Raw genomic sequence first — 19,220 nt, forward strand, 5'->3', positions numbered from 1 at the left:
CAGTTTTATAAAATAAGACAATAGCAAACAACGAGGATAATATTCATCTTTTTAGAGTACAAAATCGAGAACATTACGACAACAATACTCATTATATTAGTTTCAATGGCAAACATTAACGCAGGGGAGGCTATCCAGTACTCTGAAAGTATGGGTTACAGTAAACTATCTACCGAACAGTTACATCAGTTACACACGGAATGCGCGGCTGTACACATTTCAGAGGTAGGTTTTTGGTGGAAGCAAACCATCTTTGTGTTCATTTTAACTCTCAACAACGCCTCAACTGTTTTTACGCCAACAAAAACAAAAGGACAAAAGAAGTCTATGGATGCTTTACTCGAATTATTTTTCTCTAATGTTAATAATCATATTTTGTTTTCTTCTTATATACACAGATTAAACTGAATTGTGAATTGTCAGGCGCTGTATTGGGGTAGTTTCAAACTGTCATGAATAACAACACGTTGTTTTTATTACAATAACACAAGACAAGATGGGTACCACTTTTACTGTTTGTTGTGATGTTTTTTAAGCATGTATCCATGCGCAGTTTGTTACTTGTCAATTGTCGCGGCTTAATTGGAGTAGGGTCAAACTGTCATGCATAGCACCTCCTGGTTTTTAGCTTAATTGGAGAAGGGGCAAACTGTCATGCATAGCACCTCGTTGTTTTAATTACAATTACACCCAATTACACTAGACAGGATGGGTATCACTTATTGGACTGTTTGTTGCGATTCTGGTATATTGCACATTCGGATTATCACGCTATTTATGAACTAAACATTGAATGTAAAAGACTCATTAATGACGTAGAGTTAATTTTACAAAACAATTGTTTTGTAAACCGTTTTAAACAAATACAAAAATAAACACATTTTCAACATTTATTTCATTATAATACAACTATCGATAGCAATAAGCGACCACTATCTTGAAAACCACCATGGTGTGAATGCCTGATGGAATCAATAATTAGCCGATAAATCGCTGATAAGGTGTCATAAACAACACTGGTACACACGATAAGTAGAATCGGATTGTTAATTGGGGGCAATAAAGGGATTAGCGGGGGTAAGTGTTAGCGAAACAGAGCTTGAATAGCGAATTTTATTGGGAACCTATAGACCTTACATCGTTTTTAACGAATGTCGGGACAAATCGTCTCATATCGGGACGGCGGGACAAAGGGCCCAAAAGCGGGACTGTCCCGCCGAGATCGGGATGTATGGCATGTATGGTATTAACCCTGCTACATCGTCTGTTGACATTTGTTCACATGAAATTAACCTGTCCTGCAAGGTCAGTTTAAAGGCTATTTTTACTATGCAAATCTTGAAATTCTGGCAGCCAATCAGAACCCACGAATCAACCGGAAGCTTATTTTCATGATGGTAGTTTGACACTATCAACACAGTCGATTATTTTGATGTTTAAAGACGATAAACATTTGGAAAAAACAACACATCTTAAAGAAGAAAGGTTAATGATTATTTTCATTATGATTCATGGTCATATATTTATAAAATATTTACTCAACCAGACTATAGCATACTCCATTTTTGTTTCATGTCCATCCATCTATATTCCATAATCATTTGAATTATTACTTTTCCATTTGTGATGCATCAACAACTAAAAACCAACACTTGACAGGCTTTTTCCGCCCTATGCCACGGGTCCGAAATTCGGCCCCATTCCCAATGCAAATCTGGTTGTTTTTTTCCCAATTGAAAAAAAAATTCCCAATTAAAAAAAAAATATAATATTTTTTTTTTTTTTTTTTTATCCTTAAAATATATAAGTTGACCTGATCCGGTGTAGAAAATAGAAAGTATTGCATAATTAAATTATCTGTTGCCTTGAATTTGTTTTAAAAACTGTAAAATATGTTAATGATTATTTAAGACTTTCCTTATTTTCCTCAAAATCCGGCGCTTCGCGCGATTTTTTCACCTCAAAAAAGGCCAAGCCTTTACCCCAATTTCAGATTAAAAAACCTGCACTTATCACACATGTTCATAATATTTTGTAAAATTTTAATAATAAGTTATCCAAATGGTCGTTATTTACCAGTTAACGGCTTCTTTGAAATATAAGAAACACTATTTACATGCGATAATTTTTCCCAATTGAGCCAATTTTGCGATTATTTTTTTTCCCCAAAATGGGGGTTTTCACGACGCGAAATTCCCCAAATTCCAGTGTGGCGTTTTCCCAAAATGGAGCGGAAAAAGCCTGCTTGAATCCCAATAGACTCTAGTCTAGAAGAACGCCAGTATCATGTAGTGACCTTATCTCTGTGGAGACCTAATTCCATTTAGAATATTTGTTTTCATTAAAAAGGCAAATCTCTTGACCTGAATTTTGTTTTACTATCAATAGTGCGATTGAAAACATACAAATACAACAAAAATGAGGAAAAAACTTGCATTTCAAATCTTACTTCAACTTAAATAATTCAAATTATCCATATTCAATACATTTCACCATTATTTACCACTTTAGGTTCCTGTCAATAAATTTTCGCATTATTGCATACGGTAGTGAAGCAGACAAATGCACTAGTGTAACACCTCACTTTAATTGCCAGCTACTATGCCAAATTTCAGCACAACGATGACGACCGGACCACATAATAACTGAACTCGCTCAATGAACAACATCATAAATTTATTGGTATCAACAAGCATTGCATTAAATTATCAATCTAACCAAATTTAAATAAATTATTTGTTACCTGAAAAACGGTGTAAATCAGTTCTATGCAGGGACTACCCTACAGGCGACTAGAGCGATAATTTCGCCCTTACGCCCGTGATATCGCCCTACGAGCCCAGAAAATCGAAGATCAAGTTGCCCAATTTTTTTTAGTAAACAAGACCAAAAAAGCGAAAAGCAAGCTGCCCAATTAATATTGCCAATGCGTGCTACCGCCCGCACGCATTTGCAAGTTTATTATTTGTTGTTTATCTATCGTTTACACAATTTACCCCCGCACGAATCGTAATTGACCGTGACAAAGCAGTCTCATAATATTGGTTGCTATAACAATACACTCATGCCTCTTAGCGCGTGCCGTAAGTTGTCAAATGATAACGTGATAATTGATTGACCATCCGATAATTGCAGGTTTTTCGCAGACGGCACGGTTAAAGAAAGTCGGCAAAAATAATTAAAGAAAAACAAAATTGATCAAAGGTCTATTAATTACGTAGATCCACTATTAAGTCCAGCGAGTTTTGTCAGTTTGTTAATCCACTGATAATAACGAGTATTAAACACCCATCTTATATAAACTGGAATCACAGTTCATTTTGTATACTTACAAGTCATAATACTACACATAAACCAGAGCTCCAGATAAGGGCCGTACAGCCGTAAATACGTCTTTTTCATGAAGGTTTAAACGCATTTATTTTTATAAACTAGACGTGCAATTACGACTTTAATATCCCTTTTACGCACTTACGGAAAAAAATCAGGCGGTACTGATACGTCCGTGTTAGCGCGGCATGATTTGTTGGTCTCTAATCTAACAGCGCTTTTCGTGAATTTAAATTACCGAAAAAACTGTAGACTGGGTTCCGGTAGTATTGTCTTTTCTGTCGCATGATTTCCGGTAACTTGTAAACCCGTCAAAAACAATGTCTGAGTGCAAGGGAAGGCCGGATAAACCGAAAGCGGTTCAAAAAAACACTTTGTTGTCATATAATGGCTACATACTGTCATCTTACCATCCTGACATTAAATCTGTAAACCCAGAATAAGATATTGTCGCCCCGATATTAAACGATTTGATTGCATCGGTGGCTAAAAAGAAAACACAATGGGAAACGGATCCAAACAAAAACTTTGGAAGATTGCAAACCCAAATATGATTGGCTTGTCACCGAGAAAATAGAAGACGTTTTACTGTTAAATTGTGGAATTTGCGATGCCAACTTTGACACTTAACTGCTAAACTAGTAAAGCAATAATTCTTTTGAGATGAGGCAGTGACATTAGTGTTCATTTACTTAGCTTACTAGTTGGCTTGTGTTTTCTTGTCAAGTAAAATAAAGAAATAGTAATTAGTCATAAGTTGTAATGTGTAGTTGTATTTGGATCATCAGGGCCCTCAATCTATCAAATCTGCCGCCGAATTTCGGTGGCAGTCCCCCACCTGAAAAGTATACTTTTTTCCCCTTTTTGGGGGAAATATTCCCCCCCCCCCCCAAAAAAAAAAATGTTTTTTTTTTGTTTTTTTAGAAAGATGTGTCTCATGATTATTATATCTCAATTCTATTTCAATTTAATCTTTTCAAACATACAAAATTATAAAAATGCAATGGATATAGTGCAAACATGTACAAATGAAATAATGAGAGTGTAAGTAAAAAAATCCCCCAAAAAGGGAAACGCCGCGAAAATTCCCCCTCCTAAGGGCTGCGGACCCCTTCCCCCAAAGTAGTGTGAGGGCCCTGATCATAATTCAGAATTGAAAACCTAATCAGGGGTGTGATTTTTCCTCTTTTCAGCTGATTTCCTCCCTTTCAATGTCAAACTTATTTTACAAATAGTTGTAAACTCTGCTGGATCTATATAGAAACAAAGAGTTTATATGTACCTTGTAAGGGGGGTAGGGTATTTTCCTCCCCTGAGGTGGTTCTCAAATCACACCCCTGCTAATAACTGTTTAAGAAACAAAATATATTAATTATAATTGCTGCAAATGTTACTGTAAAGTCAGTTATACACCCTTCGATATCCAAGAACACAGGTAGTACAGTACTACCTGTATTTTTAGATATGGTAGTACAGGTACTAATTGATTTTCAGCGTTACTCCTTTTCTTTCTGTCAGTTGCAGTACCGTTACTAATTTCACAAATCCTTATTCTCTGCATAAACATTGAAAAAACACATTTCCTCGATTAGATATACATTATCCGAGTAGAATTAAATAGCTACGTCATGACCATCAACATTGCAAATGGCGGACGTATTGTTACATTCAACTCGCGTTCAATTCAAAGCTGGAGATTCAAATTACAAGTAATGGTGATTATATAATGGAGAAAGCATTAACTGGATATAACAAACATTTGATAAGGTTTGTTTAACCAGAAAACAATGACAATTTAGATTATTAAAGTTAAACAGATAAGGCATTCTTAAGTAAGATAAACAGTAATAGATATACTAGATGTTCTATGCATTACGATTGTGTTTTGTTACAAAAGCAGTCATAGGGATGAAGGTAATATAATGACAATAAATGTGATGAAAAGATGCTACCGGTACATATCTTAAATGTGTAAAATGGTCCGGGTCCCTTTGGAATGGAAAAAATTGTGGCGTTGTGACTAAAATTGGGAAATAAGTGTTGTTATTGTTTTTCTAACAAATGCTTCAAATTTGTTAATTTTAGGTCAAATTTGGGAAAAATGTATACTTTTATCCATATGAATAGGGTCATATACAGCCCTAAATTTGAACGAAAAAAACACTGATGTCTATTTATTGTCTTAAAGGTCAGCTAGAGACTCAAGAAGCCTCATCGAAGATTCAGCAACTAAACAAGAAAATAGACGGCCTGAAGCTGCAGGTGTACGATGTCACCGTGAACAAGTACACCAACATTCAGTCCAAGCTGAACTCCACAGAGCAGCTGGTCAGTGATGTCCAGGCAACCAAGCAGGAGATGAATGAAGTCAGTGACCGGATAGAGAAACAGGTGAGTCAGTGACCAGATAAAGAAACAGGTGAGTCAGTGACGGGATAGAGAAACAGGTGAGTCATGGACCGGATAGAGAAACAGGTGAGTCAGGGACCGGTAAGAGAAACAGGTGAGTCAGTGACTGTATAGAGAAACAGGTGAGTCAGTGACTGTATAAAGAAACAGGTGAGTCAGTGACTAGATAGAGAAACAGGTGAGTCAGTGACGGGATAGAGAAACAGGTGAGTCAGTGACCAGATAGAGAAACAGGTGAGTCAGTGACCAGATAGAGAAACAGGTGAGTCAGTGACCAGATAGAGAAACAGGTGAGTCAGTGACCAGATAGAGAAACAGGTGAGTCAGTGACTGTATAGAGAAACAGGTGAGTCAGTGACTGTATAAAGAAACAGGTGAGTCAGTGACCAGATAGAGAAACAGGTGAGTCAGTGACCGGATAGAGAAACAGGTGAGTCATGGACCGGATAGAGAAACAGGTGAGTCAGTGACTGTATAGAGAAACAGGTGAGTCAGTGACTGTATAAAGAAACAGGTGAGTCAGTGACTAGATAGAAAAACAGGCGAGTCATTGACAGGATAGAGAAACAGGTGAGTCATTGACCGAATAGAGAAACAGGTGAGTCAGTAACTGAATAGAGGAACAGGTGAGTCAGTGACTGTATAGAGAAACAGGTGAGTCATTGACCGGATAGAGAAACAGGTGAGTCAGTGACCAGATAGAGAAACGGGTGAGTCAGTGACCAGAGAGAAACAGGTGAGTCAGTGATCAGATAGAGGAACAGGTGAGTCAGTGACCGGATAGAGAAACAGGTGAGTCAATGACTGTATAAAGAAACAGGTGAGTCAGTGACCGGATAGAGAAACAGGTGAGTCAGTGACCATATACAGAAACAGGTGAGTCAGTGACCAGATAGAGAAACAGGCGAGTCAGTGACGGGATAGAGAAACTGGTGAGTCAGTGATCGTATAGAGAAACAGGTGAGTCAATGACCGGATAGAGAAACAGGTAAGTCAGTGACTGGATTGAGAAACAGGTGAGTCAGTGACTGTATAGAGAAACAGGTGAGTCAGTGACCGGATAGAGAAACAGGTGAGTCAGTGACTGTATAGAGAAACAGGTGAGTCAGTGACCGGATCGAGAAACAGGTGAGTCAGTGACCGGATAGAGAAACAGGTGAGTCAGTGACCGGATTGAGAAACAGGTGAGTCAGTGACTGTATAGAGAAACAGGTGAGTCAGTGACTGGATAGAGAAACAGGTGAGTCAGTGACCGGATAGAAAAACAGGTGAGTCAGTGACTGTATAGAGAAACAGGTGAGTCAGTGACCGTATAGAGAAACAGGTGAGTCAGTGACCAGATAGAGAAACAGGTGAGTCAGTGACTGGATAGAGAAACAGCTGAGTCAGTGACTGGATAGAGAAACAGGTGAGTCAGTGACTGGATAGAGAAACAGGTGAGTCATTGACTGGATAGAGAAACAGGTGAGTCAGTGACTGGATAGAGAAACAGGTGAGTCAGTGACCAGATAGAGAAACAGGTGAGTCAGTGACCAGATAGAGAAACAGGTGAGTCAGTGACTGAATAGAAAAACAGGTGAGTCGTTGACCAGATAGAGAAACAGGTGAGTCAGTGACCGGATAGAGAAACAGGTGAGTCATGGACCAGATAGAGAAACAGGTGAGTCAGTGACTGTATAGAGAAACAGGTGAGTCAGTGACTGTATAAAGAAACAGGTGAGTCAGTGACTGTATAAAGAAACAGGTGAGTCAGTAACTGAATAGAGGAACAGGTGAGTCAGTGACTGTATAGAGAAACAGGTGAGTCATTGACCGGATAGAGAAACAGGTGAGTCAGTGACCAGATAGAGAAACGGGTGAGTCAGTGACCAGAGAGAAACAGGTGAGTCAGTGATCAGATAGAGAAACAGGTGAGTCTATGACCGGATAGAGAAACAGGTGAGTCAGTGACTGTATAAAGAAACAGGTGAGTCAGTGACCAGATAGAGAAACAGGTGAGTCAGTGACCATATAGAGAAACAGGTGAGTCAGTGACCGGATAGAGAAACAGGTGAGTCAGTGACCAAATAAAGAAACAGGTGAGTCAGGGAACGGATAAGAGAAGCAGGTGAGTCAGTGACTTGATATAGAAACAGGTGAGTCAGTGACTGGATAGAGAAACAGGTGAGTCAGTGACAGGATAGAGAAACAGGTGAGTCAGTGACCGGATAGAGAAACAGGTGAGTCAGTGACTGGATAGAGCAACAGGTGAGTCAGTGACTGGATAGAGACACAGGTCAGTCAGTGACCATATAGAGAAACAGGTGAGTCAGTGACCAGATAGAGAAACAGGTGAGTCAGTGATAGGATAGAGAAACTGGTGAGTCAGTGACCGTATAGAGAAACAGGTGAATCAGTGACCGGATAGAGAAACAGGTAAGTCAGTGACTGGATTGAGAAACAGGTGAGTCAGTGACTGTATAGAGAAACAGGTGAGTCAGTGACCAGATAGAGAAACAGGCGAGTCAGTGACTGTATAGAGAAACAGGTGAGTCAGTGACCGGATCGAGAAACAGGTGAGTCAGTGACCGGATAGAGAAACAGGTGAGCCAGTGATCGGATAGAGAAACAGGTGAGTCAGTGACTGAATAGAGAAACAGGTGAGTCAGTGACCGGATTGAGAAACAGGTGAGTCAGTGACTGTATAGAGAAACAGGTGAGTCAGTGACTGGATAGAGAAACAGGTGAGTCTATGACCGGATAGAGAAACAGGTGAGTCAGTGACTGTATAAAGAAACAGGTGAGTCAGTGACCAGATAGAGAAACAGGTGAGTCAGTGACCATATAGAGAAACAGGTGAGTCAGTGACCGGATAGAGAAACAGGTGAGTCAGTGACCAAATAAAGAAACAGGTGAGTCAGGGAACGGATAAGAGAAGCAGGTGAGTCAGTGACTTGATATAGAAACAGGTGAGTCAGTGACTGGATAGAGAAACAGGTGAGTCAGTGACAGGATAGAGAAACAGGTGAGTCAGTGACCGGATAGAGAAACAGGTGAGTCAGTGACTGGATAGAGAAACAGGTGAGTCAGTGACTGGATAGAGACACAGGTCAGTCAGTGACCATATAGAGAAACAGGTGAGTCAGTGACCAGATAGAGAAACAGGTGAGTCAGTGATAGGATAGAGAAACTGGTGAGTCAGTGACCGTATAGAGAAACAGGTGAATCAGTGACCGGATAGAGAAACAGGTAAGTCAGTGACTGGATTGAGAAACAGGTGAGTCAGTGACTGTATAGAGAAACAGGTGAGTCAGTGACCAGATAGAGAAACAGGCGAGTCAGTGACTGTATAGAGAAACAGGTGAGTCAGTGACCGGATCAAGAAACAGGTGAGTCAGTGACCGGATAGAGAAACAGGTGAGTCAGTGACCGGATTGAGAAACAGGTGAGTCAGTGACTGTATAGAGAAACAGGTGAGTCAGTGACTGGATAGAGAAACAGGTGAGTCAGTGACCGGATAGAGAAACGGGTGAGTCAGTGACTGTATAGAGAAACGGGTGAGTCAGTGACCGTATAGAGAAACAGGTGAGTCAGTGACCAGATAGAGAAACAGGTGAGTCAGTGACTGTATAAAGAAACAGGTGAGTCAGTGACTGGATAGAGAAACAGGTGAGTCATTGACCGGATAGAGAAACATGTGAGTCAGTGACTGGATAGAGAAACAGGTGAGTCAGTGACCAGATAGAGAAACAGGTGAGTCAGTGACCAGATAGAGAAACAGGTGAGTCAGTGACTGAATAGAGAAACAGGTGAGTCATTGACCGGATAGAGAAACAGGTGAGTCAGTGACTGAATATAGAAACAGGTGAGTCAGTGACTGGATAGAGAAACAGGTGAGTCAGTGACCAGATAGAGAAACAGGTGAGTCAGTGACCGGATAGAGAAACAGGTGAGTCAGTGACCAGATAGAGAAACAGGTGAGTCAGTGACCGGATAGAGACACAGGTGAGTCAGTGACTGTATATAAAAACAGGAGAGTCAGTGACTGGATAGAGAAACAGGTGAGTCATTGACCGGATAGAGAAACAGCTGAGCCAGTGACTGGATAGAGAAACAGGTGAGCCAGTGATCGGATAGAGAAACAGGTGAGTCAGTGACTGAATAGAGAAACAGGTGAGTCAGTGACTGGATAGAGAAACAGGTGAGTCAGTGACCAGATAGAGAAACAGGTGATTCAGTGACCGGATAGAGAAACAGGTGAGTCAGTGACCGGATATTGAAACAGGTGAGTCAGTGACACAATAAAGATACAGGTGAGTCAGTGACCAGATAGAGAAACAGGTGAGTCAGTGACCGGATAGAGAAACAGGTGAGTCAGTGACCAGATAGAGAAACAGGTCAGTCAGTGAAAACACTGACCGTAGAGAGAATCAGGTAAGGCTTACCTTATTGTTAGCTTGCAAGAAGTGGGCAAGGTAAATTTGAACATCTATTTTGCATCCAGACATGCCGACATGGTCTCTTACGGTTTCAACTGTTATGTCACCATGTTAGTGTTTCTGATTACCAAACTCACCATTGGCGATTGAATCTTTCAGCTGGCGATTCAAGTTTAAAATTTAAACAAAAATGGTCCTGGTAAAAAAAATCTATGTTTTTTTTATAAGTGTATCATTATTCCCTTATATTAAAGAGTACTCAGTACCTACTTTTACGGGTAATTGCCATAAATGCCACACAGGGTAAGAGATTATCCACTGCTAAGAGATACCGTGTTGTGCGTTTCGAATAATCAAGTCACATAACACTGTCATCTATGTGCATCAGGGGATATTTTCAGGTAACTTTCTTGCTGATATGTCTGGAAAGTGAGTGGCATTTAAACAATTAATAAAAGTAGTAAAGAGAATGAAAGTGCACAAATACCTGTATCGGCACAGACCTTGCTATCTTTATTGTGATGTGATTACCCCCTCTGTTATCTGTGGAATGTAGTAGTACATCATGAATGTGAACAGAACTCAGAACTTTGTTGTTTTTAGATCAAAAGTCAGCTGCACATGTCCACGGTGGAGTTTGAGACTCTGACAGGCAACCTGGAGGACATCACCTGCCTACTGGTGGTACTTGAGAAGCTGGTCAACCTGCAGGTAACCCACTCCTATATCTGAGTATATATCTGACAGTATAAGTAGAGCCTTTACCACCAGCACAGCTCTAATTTGTACACAAAAATCATTTTAATTTTGTAACTGTAATTTTAGAAACATTATGTATAATGTGACAATTTTCTCTCTGCCATTATGTACGATATATGTGTTTAGGAATGTTGTAAACACGGGCGTACGCCATAGGCAAAGTTAGGAACTGTACAGAAAGTTGGTAAATCGGAACTTAATAGGTATATCTCGGAAAATCATTGATAAATGTATTTGTCGTTTCAATGCTTAGGGCTTAGTAATTTCTGCCAATCGGAACTCAACTTGTGTAAAACACTTGCTCAATTAACAGTTAAACTCCACCTCATTCTCTGCAAAAGAGATCGAAGGCGGAGCTATGCACGTGCTATTATTAAATTGGACAATTGCCATTGAGAAAAAAACACACGATTGGTTCCGCATGTTGATTGCTACACAAAAGAAGCCAATTTTGTCGGTGAGAAATTTGTCGCTTTATTGCTTCAGACAGGAAGCGGCTTTCCTTTGATGACGTCAAACTGCCAAGTCACACAGAGTGCAAATTTGTTAAAGACTTTAACTGACTCTATGTTTACAATTCCAGTAATAACACTTGCTAACATTAAACTTTGGATTAAATTATCAAAATAAAGCAAAAGCGAAGTTGAAAAATATGATTGAATTAATTTGTGTCATTTCAAATAAGACATTTTGCGTTGAAAATCAACGAGTTTTCATGACAACAACAACTTAAGCAAACATTACAGCAACGACAGGGGGATCGATCTACATGGATTTTTTCATTAACGATCACATAAGTCGAGTAAGCAATCAAATAATTTGTGTAAGAGTAGTTTTTCTTATACATGGATAAGATTTATGCAACGGGCATCGTATTGCGTAATGGTGCGCATCGAATTACGGAAATGATGTGCAGTTTTTCGTTTTAATGGGAAAAGAACGCACTGCGCACCTTTATCCCGATCTCTGTCCTAGCCTGCTTGTAACTCACAGTCTGTTCAGGTTTTATGCTGTTTGCTGCTCATCAGCATCTAAAGTTGGAAATGAAGCTTTTAAAACTTGAATCAAGTTAGAAAGGTCTTTGATTAAATGTAACTTTCTGAGAGACTACAAATGCGTGTCAACTATACATATCTAAGTGGTAAAGGGTTAAATACGTATCTAAGTGGTGAAGGGTTAAATATGTATCTAAGTGGTAAAGCGTTAAACAAGGCCTTGTGCAGCCTCTAGTGTAATACCTATTGCAATAATAATCAGACTTGCTCCTCTCCACACAGGAGTATAAATGGGTACCTGTGAGGGATATAAGCCAATTTGTCGTGACTGCATACTGCGCAAAATGTAAACGGACGACTTTCATGGCAGTGATCAGTGGTAAATGTCAGAGTCGATTGAAAATGAGTCTAGTATCATAATCAGACTTTAAACCCATGCACTATCTCCTTCATCATACATTCCTGATCTGAACAGATCTGTTTACTGTGTGCTGGCTGTTTTCAGAATGGCCTAGAAGCGATGGAGACGTCCATTCAGGCTCACGACTACAGTCGGGCAGCGGACACTCTTGACCGCGTGCGGTCACTGCTGGCACAGAAAGTGTTTGGCCACGAAGATGAGCTGAGCATTCTGTCCACAATACAACAGGTTTCTTTTAATTGGGCATGGTTTTGCGAAAAAAGGCTTAAATGCATGCTTGCAGTCTGCACAAGCTAGTCAGGGACTAAACTTTACGCCTAAACTGGAATTTTACTTAAAAAAGGTGTTTGTTTTTTAACAAAAAAACCCATAAAAGCGTAAACTGTCTTCCCAGATTACACTGTTTGGACTGCAAAGTTTTATCACAGTTGATAATGTACCTACATACATTTAACCCCTTTTCACAGAGCCCGACTCGTATATTATTTGTAAAAATATACAAGAACATTTCTTAGATGTTTTTAGGTGCATTCATAAACTAAGCCTTTTTAAGTTTATTAAAATTATCCAATTATAACTATCATGATATAGCTTATTGAGAATTGAACATTCTGCCTTTGGCCAAGTGCATATATACATTTACAAACGAAACATGGCCAAGACAGGGAATTGAGCATTATAAATTAATGATTAAATGATTAACAAATTTGACAATCATGATAAATAATAATAACAAATATGTGTTTTTTTAATACAGATATGCATGTAAACATGTAATTATACAGGAGCTAGATTTGAAACACTGTCTGCCTCAACTAAATTTCTGCTAAGAAGAGACTTTCTTTAAACAAAGAATAACATAAAATGGGAAAGTTTTGTCCCAGATTAGCCTGTGCTGACAGCACACAATGCACAGGCTAATCTGGGACGACACTTAAGGCACAGAGGGAGGCTCATTTACATGTGTCTTGTTCTGTGAAAATTGGGAAAAATGCATGTGCGTAAAGTGTTGTCCCAGATTAGCCTGTGCAGTCTGCAGTTAATGGTATTTTTTGTTTAAAGGAAGTCCCTTTTTACCGAAAATCTAGTTGAAGCGGAAAGTGTTGTCCCTTATTAGCCTGTTCGGACTGCACAGGCTAATCTGGGACAACACTTTACGCACATGCATTATGCCAAGTTTTCTCAGAACAAGACACACATTCTTACATGAATTTTGCAGGAGTGCTCCATCAAGAAGGAGAGACTTAACATGGAGCTGAACGATAAATGGAAGGAACTCATCGTGTGGGACGTACCATCGGAAAAAGTGAAAAACGAGACCGGGTCGAAGGTCGTGAGGTTAAAGATTAATACTGCGAGTGAGAATGGGGATTTACTGAGGAGGACTGTACTTGGAATGAGTAAGATGAAGATTCTTGAGTCTAAGGTGAGAGATTTCGGGGAGAAGTTGTTTCAGCACATGATTCAGCTGGTGACTGTTAGATCGAAATGTGAGGTGTCAGGCTCTGAGACAGAGACGGGTGTGATACTCAGTGTGGAAGTGTTGGACTCTGACGAGGCAGATGTAGTGCCTGTTGTGCCTCATCAGGTGTTCCTATCTTTAGAGAAACTGTTGAGCTTTTTAAATCAGCATTTTTTGCATATAATCGTCACTGAAGGATCCAGCGAAAATGAGGTCCCAGAGACATTGATGTCAATTTTGGGAGGGTTCATAGCTGACAAGAGCCTTGAGCAGGTTGTGAAGCAATGTCTGGTGCGGGCCATACCCAGCAGCCACAAGGACCTGCAAGAGCTGGACAACATCGTACTCCTCACCAACGAATTCCACAAGAAACTCATGGAGTTGCATTTCATAAACAAGGACAACACAATATTGCAGGACTTTGTTCAGAACGTGAATACACTCTTCGCCAACAAAAAATGTCAGGAAATTTTAGAGCGTGCTCATAAGTTGGTTACGACCGAGGTGCACAATACTATTACAGTGAGTCAAGATCGTCCACTTGGGAAGTTGCCTCCCCTGTGGGAGGGAAAGGACGGGTCTGGAGGGAAGAAGGCCCGTAGAGACGAGGTTACCTCCGCACAGGCTCCCCTCAGTGTCAACACCTTCCGGCTCCCCACATGTCAGATCAGGTGCAGTGAGGGTGTTTTTTCGTAAAACTTTTGGTCCCATTCCCAATCTCAAAAAAGTGTTGTTTTTTTAACCCATTTATGCCTAGTGGACTCTCCCATCCTTCTAAATTGGATCAATGTATTTCCAAAATTAGGGATGTATGGTATATTTATTTCTATACTTAGAATATTTCTTACAGAAATTCCTTTAAGCAAACAGCGAAGACCCTGATGAGACGCCGCATCATGCGGCGTCTCATCTGGGTCTTCGCTGTTTGCAAAGGCCTTTTTCTAGACGCTAGGCATAAATTGGTTAAATGACGGCCTCAAATTCCTCTTTGAAGATAAAAAAAAAGTTCAATAAATGTTAACTATATTTTTAATCTTGAACCTTAGTATATATACTATTGAAAACACATTTATTCTCAATTTAAAGTATTTATAAGCCTAAAAACATTTTCCCAATTTTTGTCAAAAGGACACAATATTTTCTAATCCAACTTTCCCCAGCCACATTCCCAAAATAGTGGAAAAAAACTGAGGTGGGGAACCCGCGTCTTTATACCATTTAAAAATGTACATGTGAACTTGAAATTTCAGTTTTCATAATGAAAGTAATGCTTTTTTAAGTTCCCAATACTCACAAATTAGGGAATGTTATTATTTTTATGTTGTGACTAAATTGTTTGATCATTATAATGTATCTTATTCAATCTGTTGTTTTTTGTCAAATTTAGGCTGAAATTCAGCCCCATTCCCAATCTAAAAAAGTATATATTTTTAACAAATGTTACTGCCTATAATTCAAATTGAAGGTTTCCAAAAAAATGTTAACATTTATTTTATTTCCCTATACATCTATAAATTCAATCTTAGTAAATATATGATGAAAAAACACACACCCTGAAATGAATATATATATATATTTATATGCTAAAACAACAAAGTAACCAATTTCCTATTTGCCATGTTAGCATTTCTGATTGCAAAAATCGCCAAAGATTTTTAGTAAAATTGAAGTTATTTATTCCCCATGTCAAAGGCCCTTGGCCCTTTTCCTAAAATAGTGAAAAAGACACTGAGGTGATGGGCTGTGCCTTTTCCAAAATGTACACATGAACTTGAAATTTCATAATGAAAGTCTTTATGTTCCCAATACTCACAAGTAAGGGAATGTTATGATTTTTATGTTGTGACTAAATTGTTTAACCATATTGTCTATTATATTTGACTAAACAAATAGTTGTGTAGTGGATATGGTGTCCGCCTAGCGACCGGGAGATCACGGGTTCGATCCCCGCTGTGGGAGCGTTCTTTCGATCTCCCATATAGACACCAAGTACTGGTTCTAGGCCCAGGAAACGGATTCGAGAGCATTTCAAATAAGTAGGAATTACTTTCTATGCAATCGAGCTAAAATAAATAGGTTTAAACTAAACAAATAGTTACTAAAGAAACGACAAAACAATGTGAAATCAACACAAATGCAAAGCAGCAAATTATCATAACATTATGTGTTGCGTTTAACACTTGTCTTACTACCAAATAATTTTAAGGCCAGCTTAAAGGTCAACTTTGGCAATTAAAACACCTTGTTCAGACTATAAAATTGTCATTCATCATGATATTTTTTAAATGAGTCTTGTTCTGAGAAAACTGGGCATAATGCATGTGCTTAAAGGCTCTATAAAGGTGAAGATCCGTAATTATTTACCGATTTTTATACGCCCGTATAAAATACGGGACGTATTATGTGAAACCCCTTGGCGGCGGGCGGCGGGCGGAAGGCATCACTTTGTCCGGACTCTAATTCAAATTGTATTCATCCGATCTTCACCAAACTTGGTCAGCAGTTGCATCTAGTTGATATCTAGGCCAAGTTCGAATATGGGTCATGCCGGGTCAAAAACTAGGTCATAGGGTCAATAAGTGCATTTTCAAAGGGGCCACTTTGTCCGGACTCTATTTCAAATTGTATTCATCCGATCTTCACCAAACTTGGTCAGCAGTTGCATCTAGTTGATATATAGGCCAAGTTCGAATATGGGTCATGCCGGGTCAAAAACTGGGTCATAGGGTCAATTAGTGCATTTTCAACGGCGCCACTTTGTCCGGACTCTAATTCAAATAGTTTTCATCCGATCTTCACCAAACTTGCTCAGAAGTTGAGTCTCGACAATATCTAGGCCAAGTTGGAATATGGGTCATGCCGGGTCAAAAACTAGGTCATGGGGTCACTTAGTGCATTTCAAGGATTTCATGGTGTCCGCTCTCTAAATGAAGTAGTTTTCACCCGATCTTCACCAAATTTGGTCAAAAGTTGTGTCTATATGATATGTAGGTCAGGTTTAAATATGGGTCATGCCGGGTCAAAAACTAGGTCACGAGGTTACTTAGTGCATTTCAAGCATTTAGCATGGTGTCCGCTCTCTAATTGAAGTAGTTTTCATCTGATCTTCACCTAATTTGGTTACAAGTTGTGTCTAGATGATATGTAGGTCAAGTTCGAATATGGGTCATGCCCGGTCAAAAACGAGGTCACATGGTGCATTTAAAGCATTTAGCATGGTGTCCGCTCTCTAATTGAAGTAGTTTTCATCTGATCTTCACCAAATTTAGTCAGATGTTACATCTAAATGATATCTAGGTCAAGTTCAAATATGGGTCATGCCAAGTCAATAACTAGGTCTTGAGGTCACTTAGTGCATTTCAAGCATTGAGCATGGTGTCCAAAACCTTCGAACGGGCGTATCTTGTGACAGTTTGGCACTCTTGTTTAATATTTTTTTCATATTTAATTTATAAAGGTTATCAAAAAACAATATATGTATGCTATTAGACATTACAATAAATAATAAGCAATACAACTAGTTTTGAGCTCAAAATAAAAGTTTCCTCCAAGTCAATTGTGTTAACAAACAAACAGTTTATTTACATCGCTGTTTACTCGGAAAAGAGAAAGTGAAAGTGACTCAGGTCACCAAAAATATAACGAAGCTTTTTAACGTTTTCCGGTATCACTCACAAAGTAGGTCTCTTCTAAATGGTTGAAACGTTTGTAGTGATCTAATAAGTTACTTTCTGCTGGTTAAAAGTTGTTTAAAATAGAATTAAAATTGAATTTTCTTTCGGCTATTTTTAGCATATGTCACCGCTCTGAGGCTTCACATCATGTTAGTTGCAAAAATGTAAACATTTCTTCCAATTATAAAACGGGTTTATGTTCCATAATTCTTGACAACGTAGTACCTAAGCTGTTTTATGAGCAGTTTTTATGCAAGAGTAACTGAAATCCGGTACAAATCGGACCAGTTGATATGCATAATAATTGAATTTGTCACCTTTATAGAGCCTTTAAAGTGTCGTCCCAGATAAGCCTGTGCAGTCTGCCTAAAATGGATTTTTGCTAAGAAGAGACTTCATTTAAACGAAAAATGTCATAAAAGCGGAAAGTTTCGTCCCTTATTGGCCTGTGTGGACTGCACAGGCTGATCTGGGACGACACTTTACGCACATGCATTAAACCCAGTTTTCTCAGAACACGACTCAACGTATCACTTATGGCCCCCATGAGGAGACAAAATGTTTTATGTAGCAACTGTCTTCCTAGCTCAAAGGTCCAAGGTCACATAGAGGTAAAAGGTAAGCTTTGGCCATGAAAAAGCTTGTTTGGATGGTGACTTTGTCATTCCTCAATATTCTTTTTCAAAACAATTGACCACAAATGACCACCATTAGGACACTCGAGTGTTACATGTTATACCCATCTCTTTACTTGGAAGGTCAAGACCTCACTTGGAGGTCAAAAGTTGATTTGGCCATAAACAGCTTGTTTTTGACATAAGTGGAGATTTGAGACAAAATGTGGGGACATCAATGTCCTATGGACACAAGTCTTTGTGGTTGAATGTTTAAATAACTGTTTTCAACTTCCATTTTTGTATGATGAGGATTTATAAATTTCAATCCAGATATGAATATATATATTTATATATATACTTTTTGCTAAGTAATAGAACTTATTTAACACCAAGTTATAAGTCCCCTAGCAGTGAAACCAGAGGGGACTTATGGTTTGTGCTCTGTGTGTCTGTCAGTCTGTCACACTTTTCTGGATCCTGAGATAACTAACAAGTTCTTCATATTTTTTCATGAAACTTGAAACATGGACAGATGGCAATATGGAGATTATGCACGTCATTTCATTTTCTTCTTACGTCAAGAAATCTGGTTGCTTTGGCACAAATAGACTAGAAATATTGCTGAAAATGGTGACGTTTCACTGATATGGGACTTTTATTGCTTGGCAATAGCCTTGTTAATTCAGAGTTTCCTGTTTCATACGCTTATTCCATTTCTGACCCCATATTCCAGTGGGTCTATCGGGTCTATCCTTACAGAACTAATTTCACCCAATCATTAAAGTATTACTTTAAAATTTCCTATTTCATGCACTTCATATCCCCATATTTCACTATTTCACACACTGATTCCATTATTATTCCCATAATCCAGTGCCACTATTTCACACACTTTTTCAATTAATATCCTGATATTCCAGTGCCTATTTTTCACACACTTATTCCAACTATCCCCATATTTCAGTGCGTCTATTTCATACACTTATTCCAACTATCCCCATAATTCAGTGCATCTATGTCACATTCTTATTCCATTCCTATCCCCATATTTCAGTGCGTCTATTTCATACAACTATTCCAACTATCCCCATAATTCAGTGCGTCTATTTCATACACTTATTCCATTCCTATTCCC

General features: G+C 38.9%; 1 protein-coding gene across 1 annotated transcript in view; it reads left to right on the plus strand.

The window, feature by feature from the left end:
- Positions 1–19,220, plus strand: part of LOC127839203 (centromere/kinetochore protein zw10 homolog) — a 30,373-nt gene that overhangs the window by 878 nt on the left and 10,275 nt on the right. Inside the window, exons 2-5 of the mRNA XM_052367477.1 lie at positions 5,519–5,721; positions 10,761–10,868; positions 12,417–12,560; positions 13,552–14,465. Coding sequence (XP_052223437.1) covers positions 5,519–5,721; positions 10,761–10,868; positions 12,417–12,560; positions 13,552–14,465 — 1,369 coding nt within the window. The remainder of the gene's footprint in view (positions 1–5,518; positions 5,722–10,760; positions 10,869–12,416; positions 12,561–13,551; positions 14,466–19,220) is intronic.

Source organism: Dreissena polymorpha, chromosome 1, assembly GCF_020536995.1.
Source record: "Dreissena polymorpha isolate Duluth1 chromosome 1, UMN_Dpol_1.0, whole genome shotgun sequence".
Classification (NCBI taxonomy): domain Eukaryota; kingdom Metazoa; phylum Mollusca; class Bivalvia; order Myida; family Dreissenidae; genus Dreissena; species Dreissena polymorpha.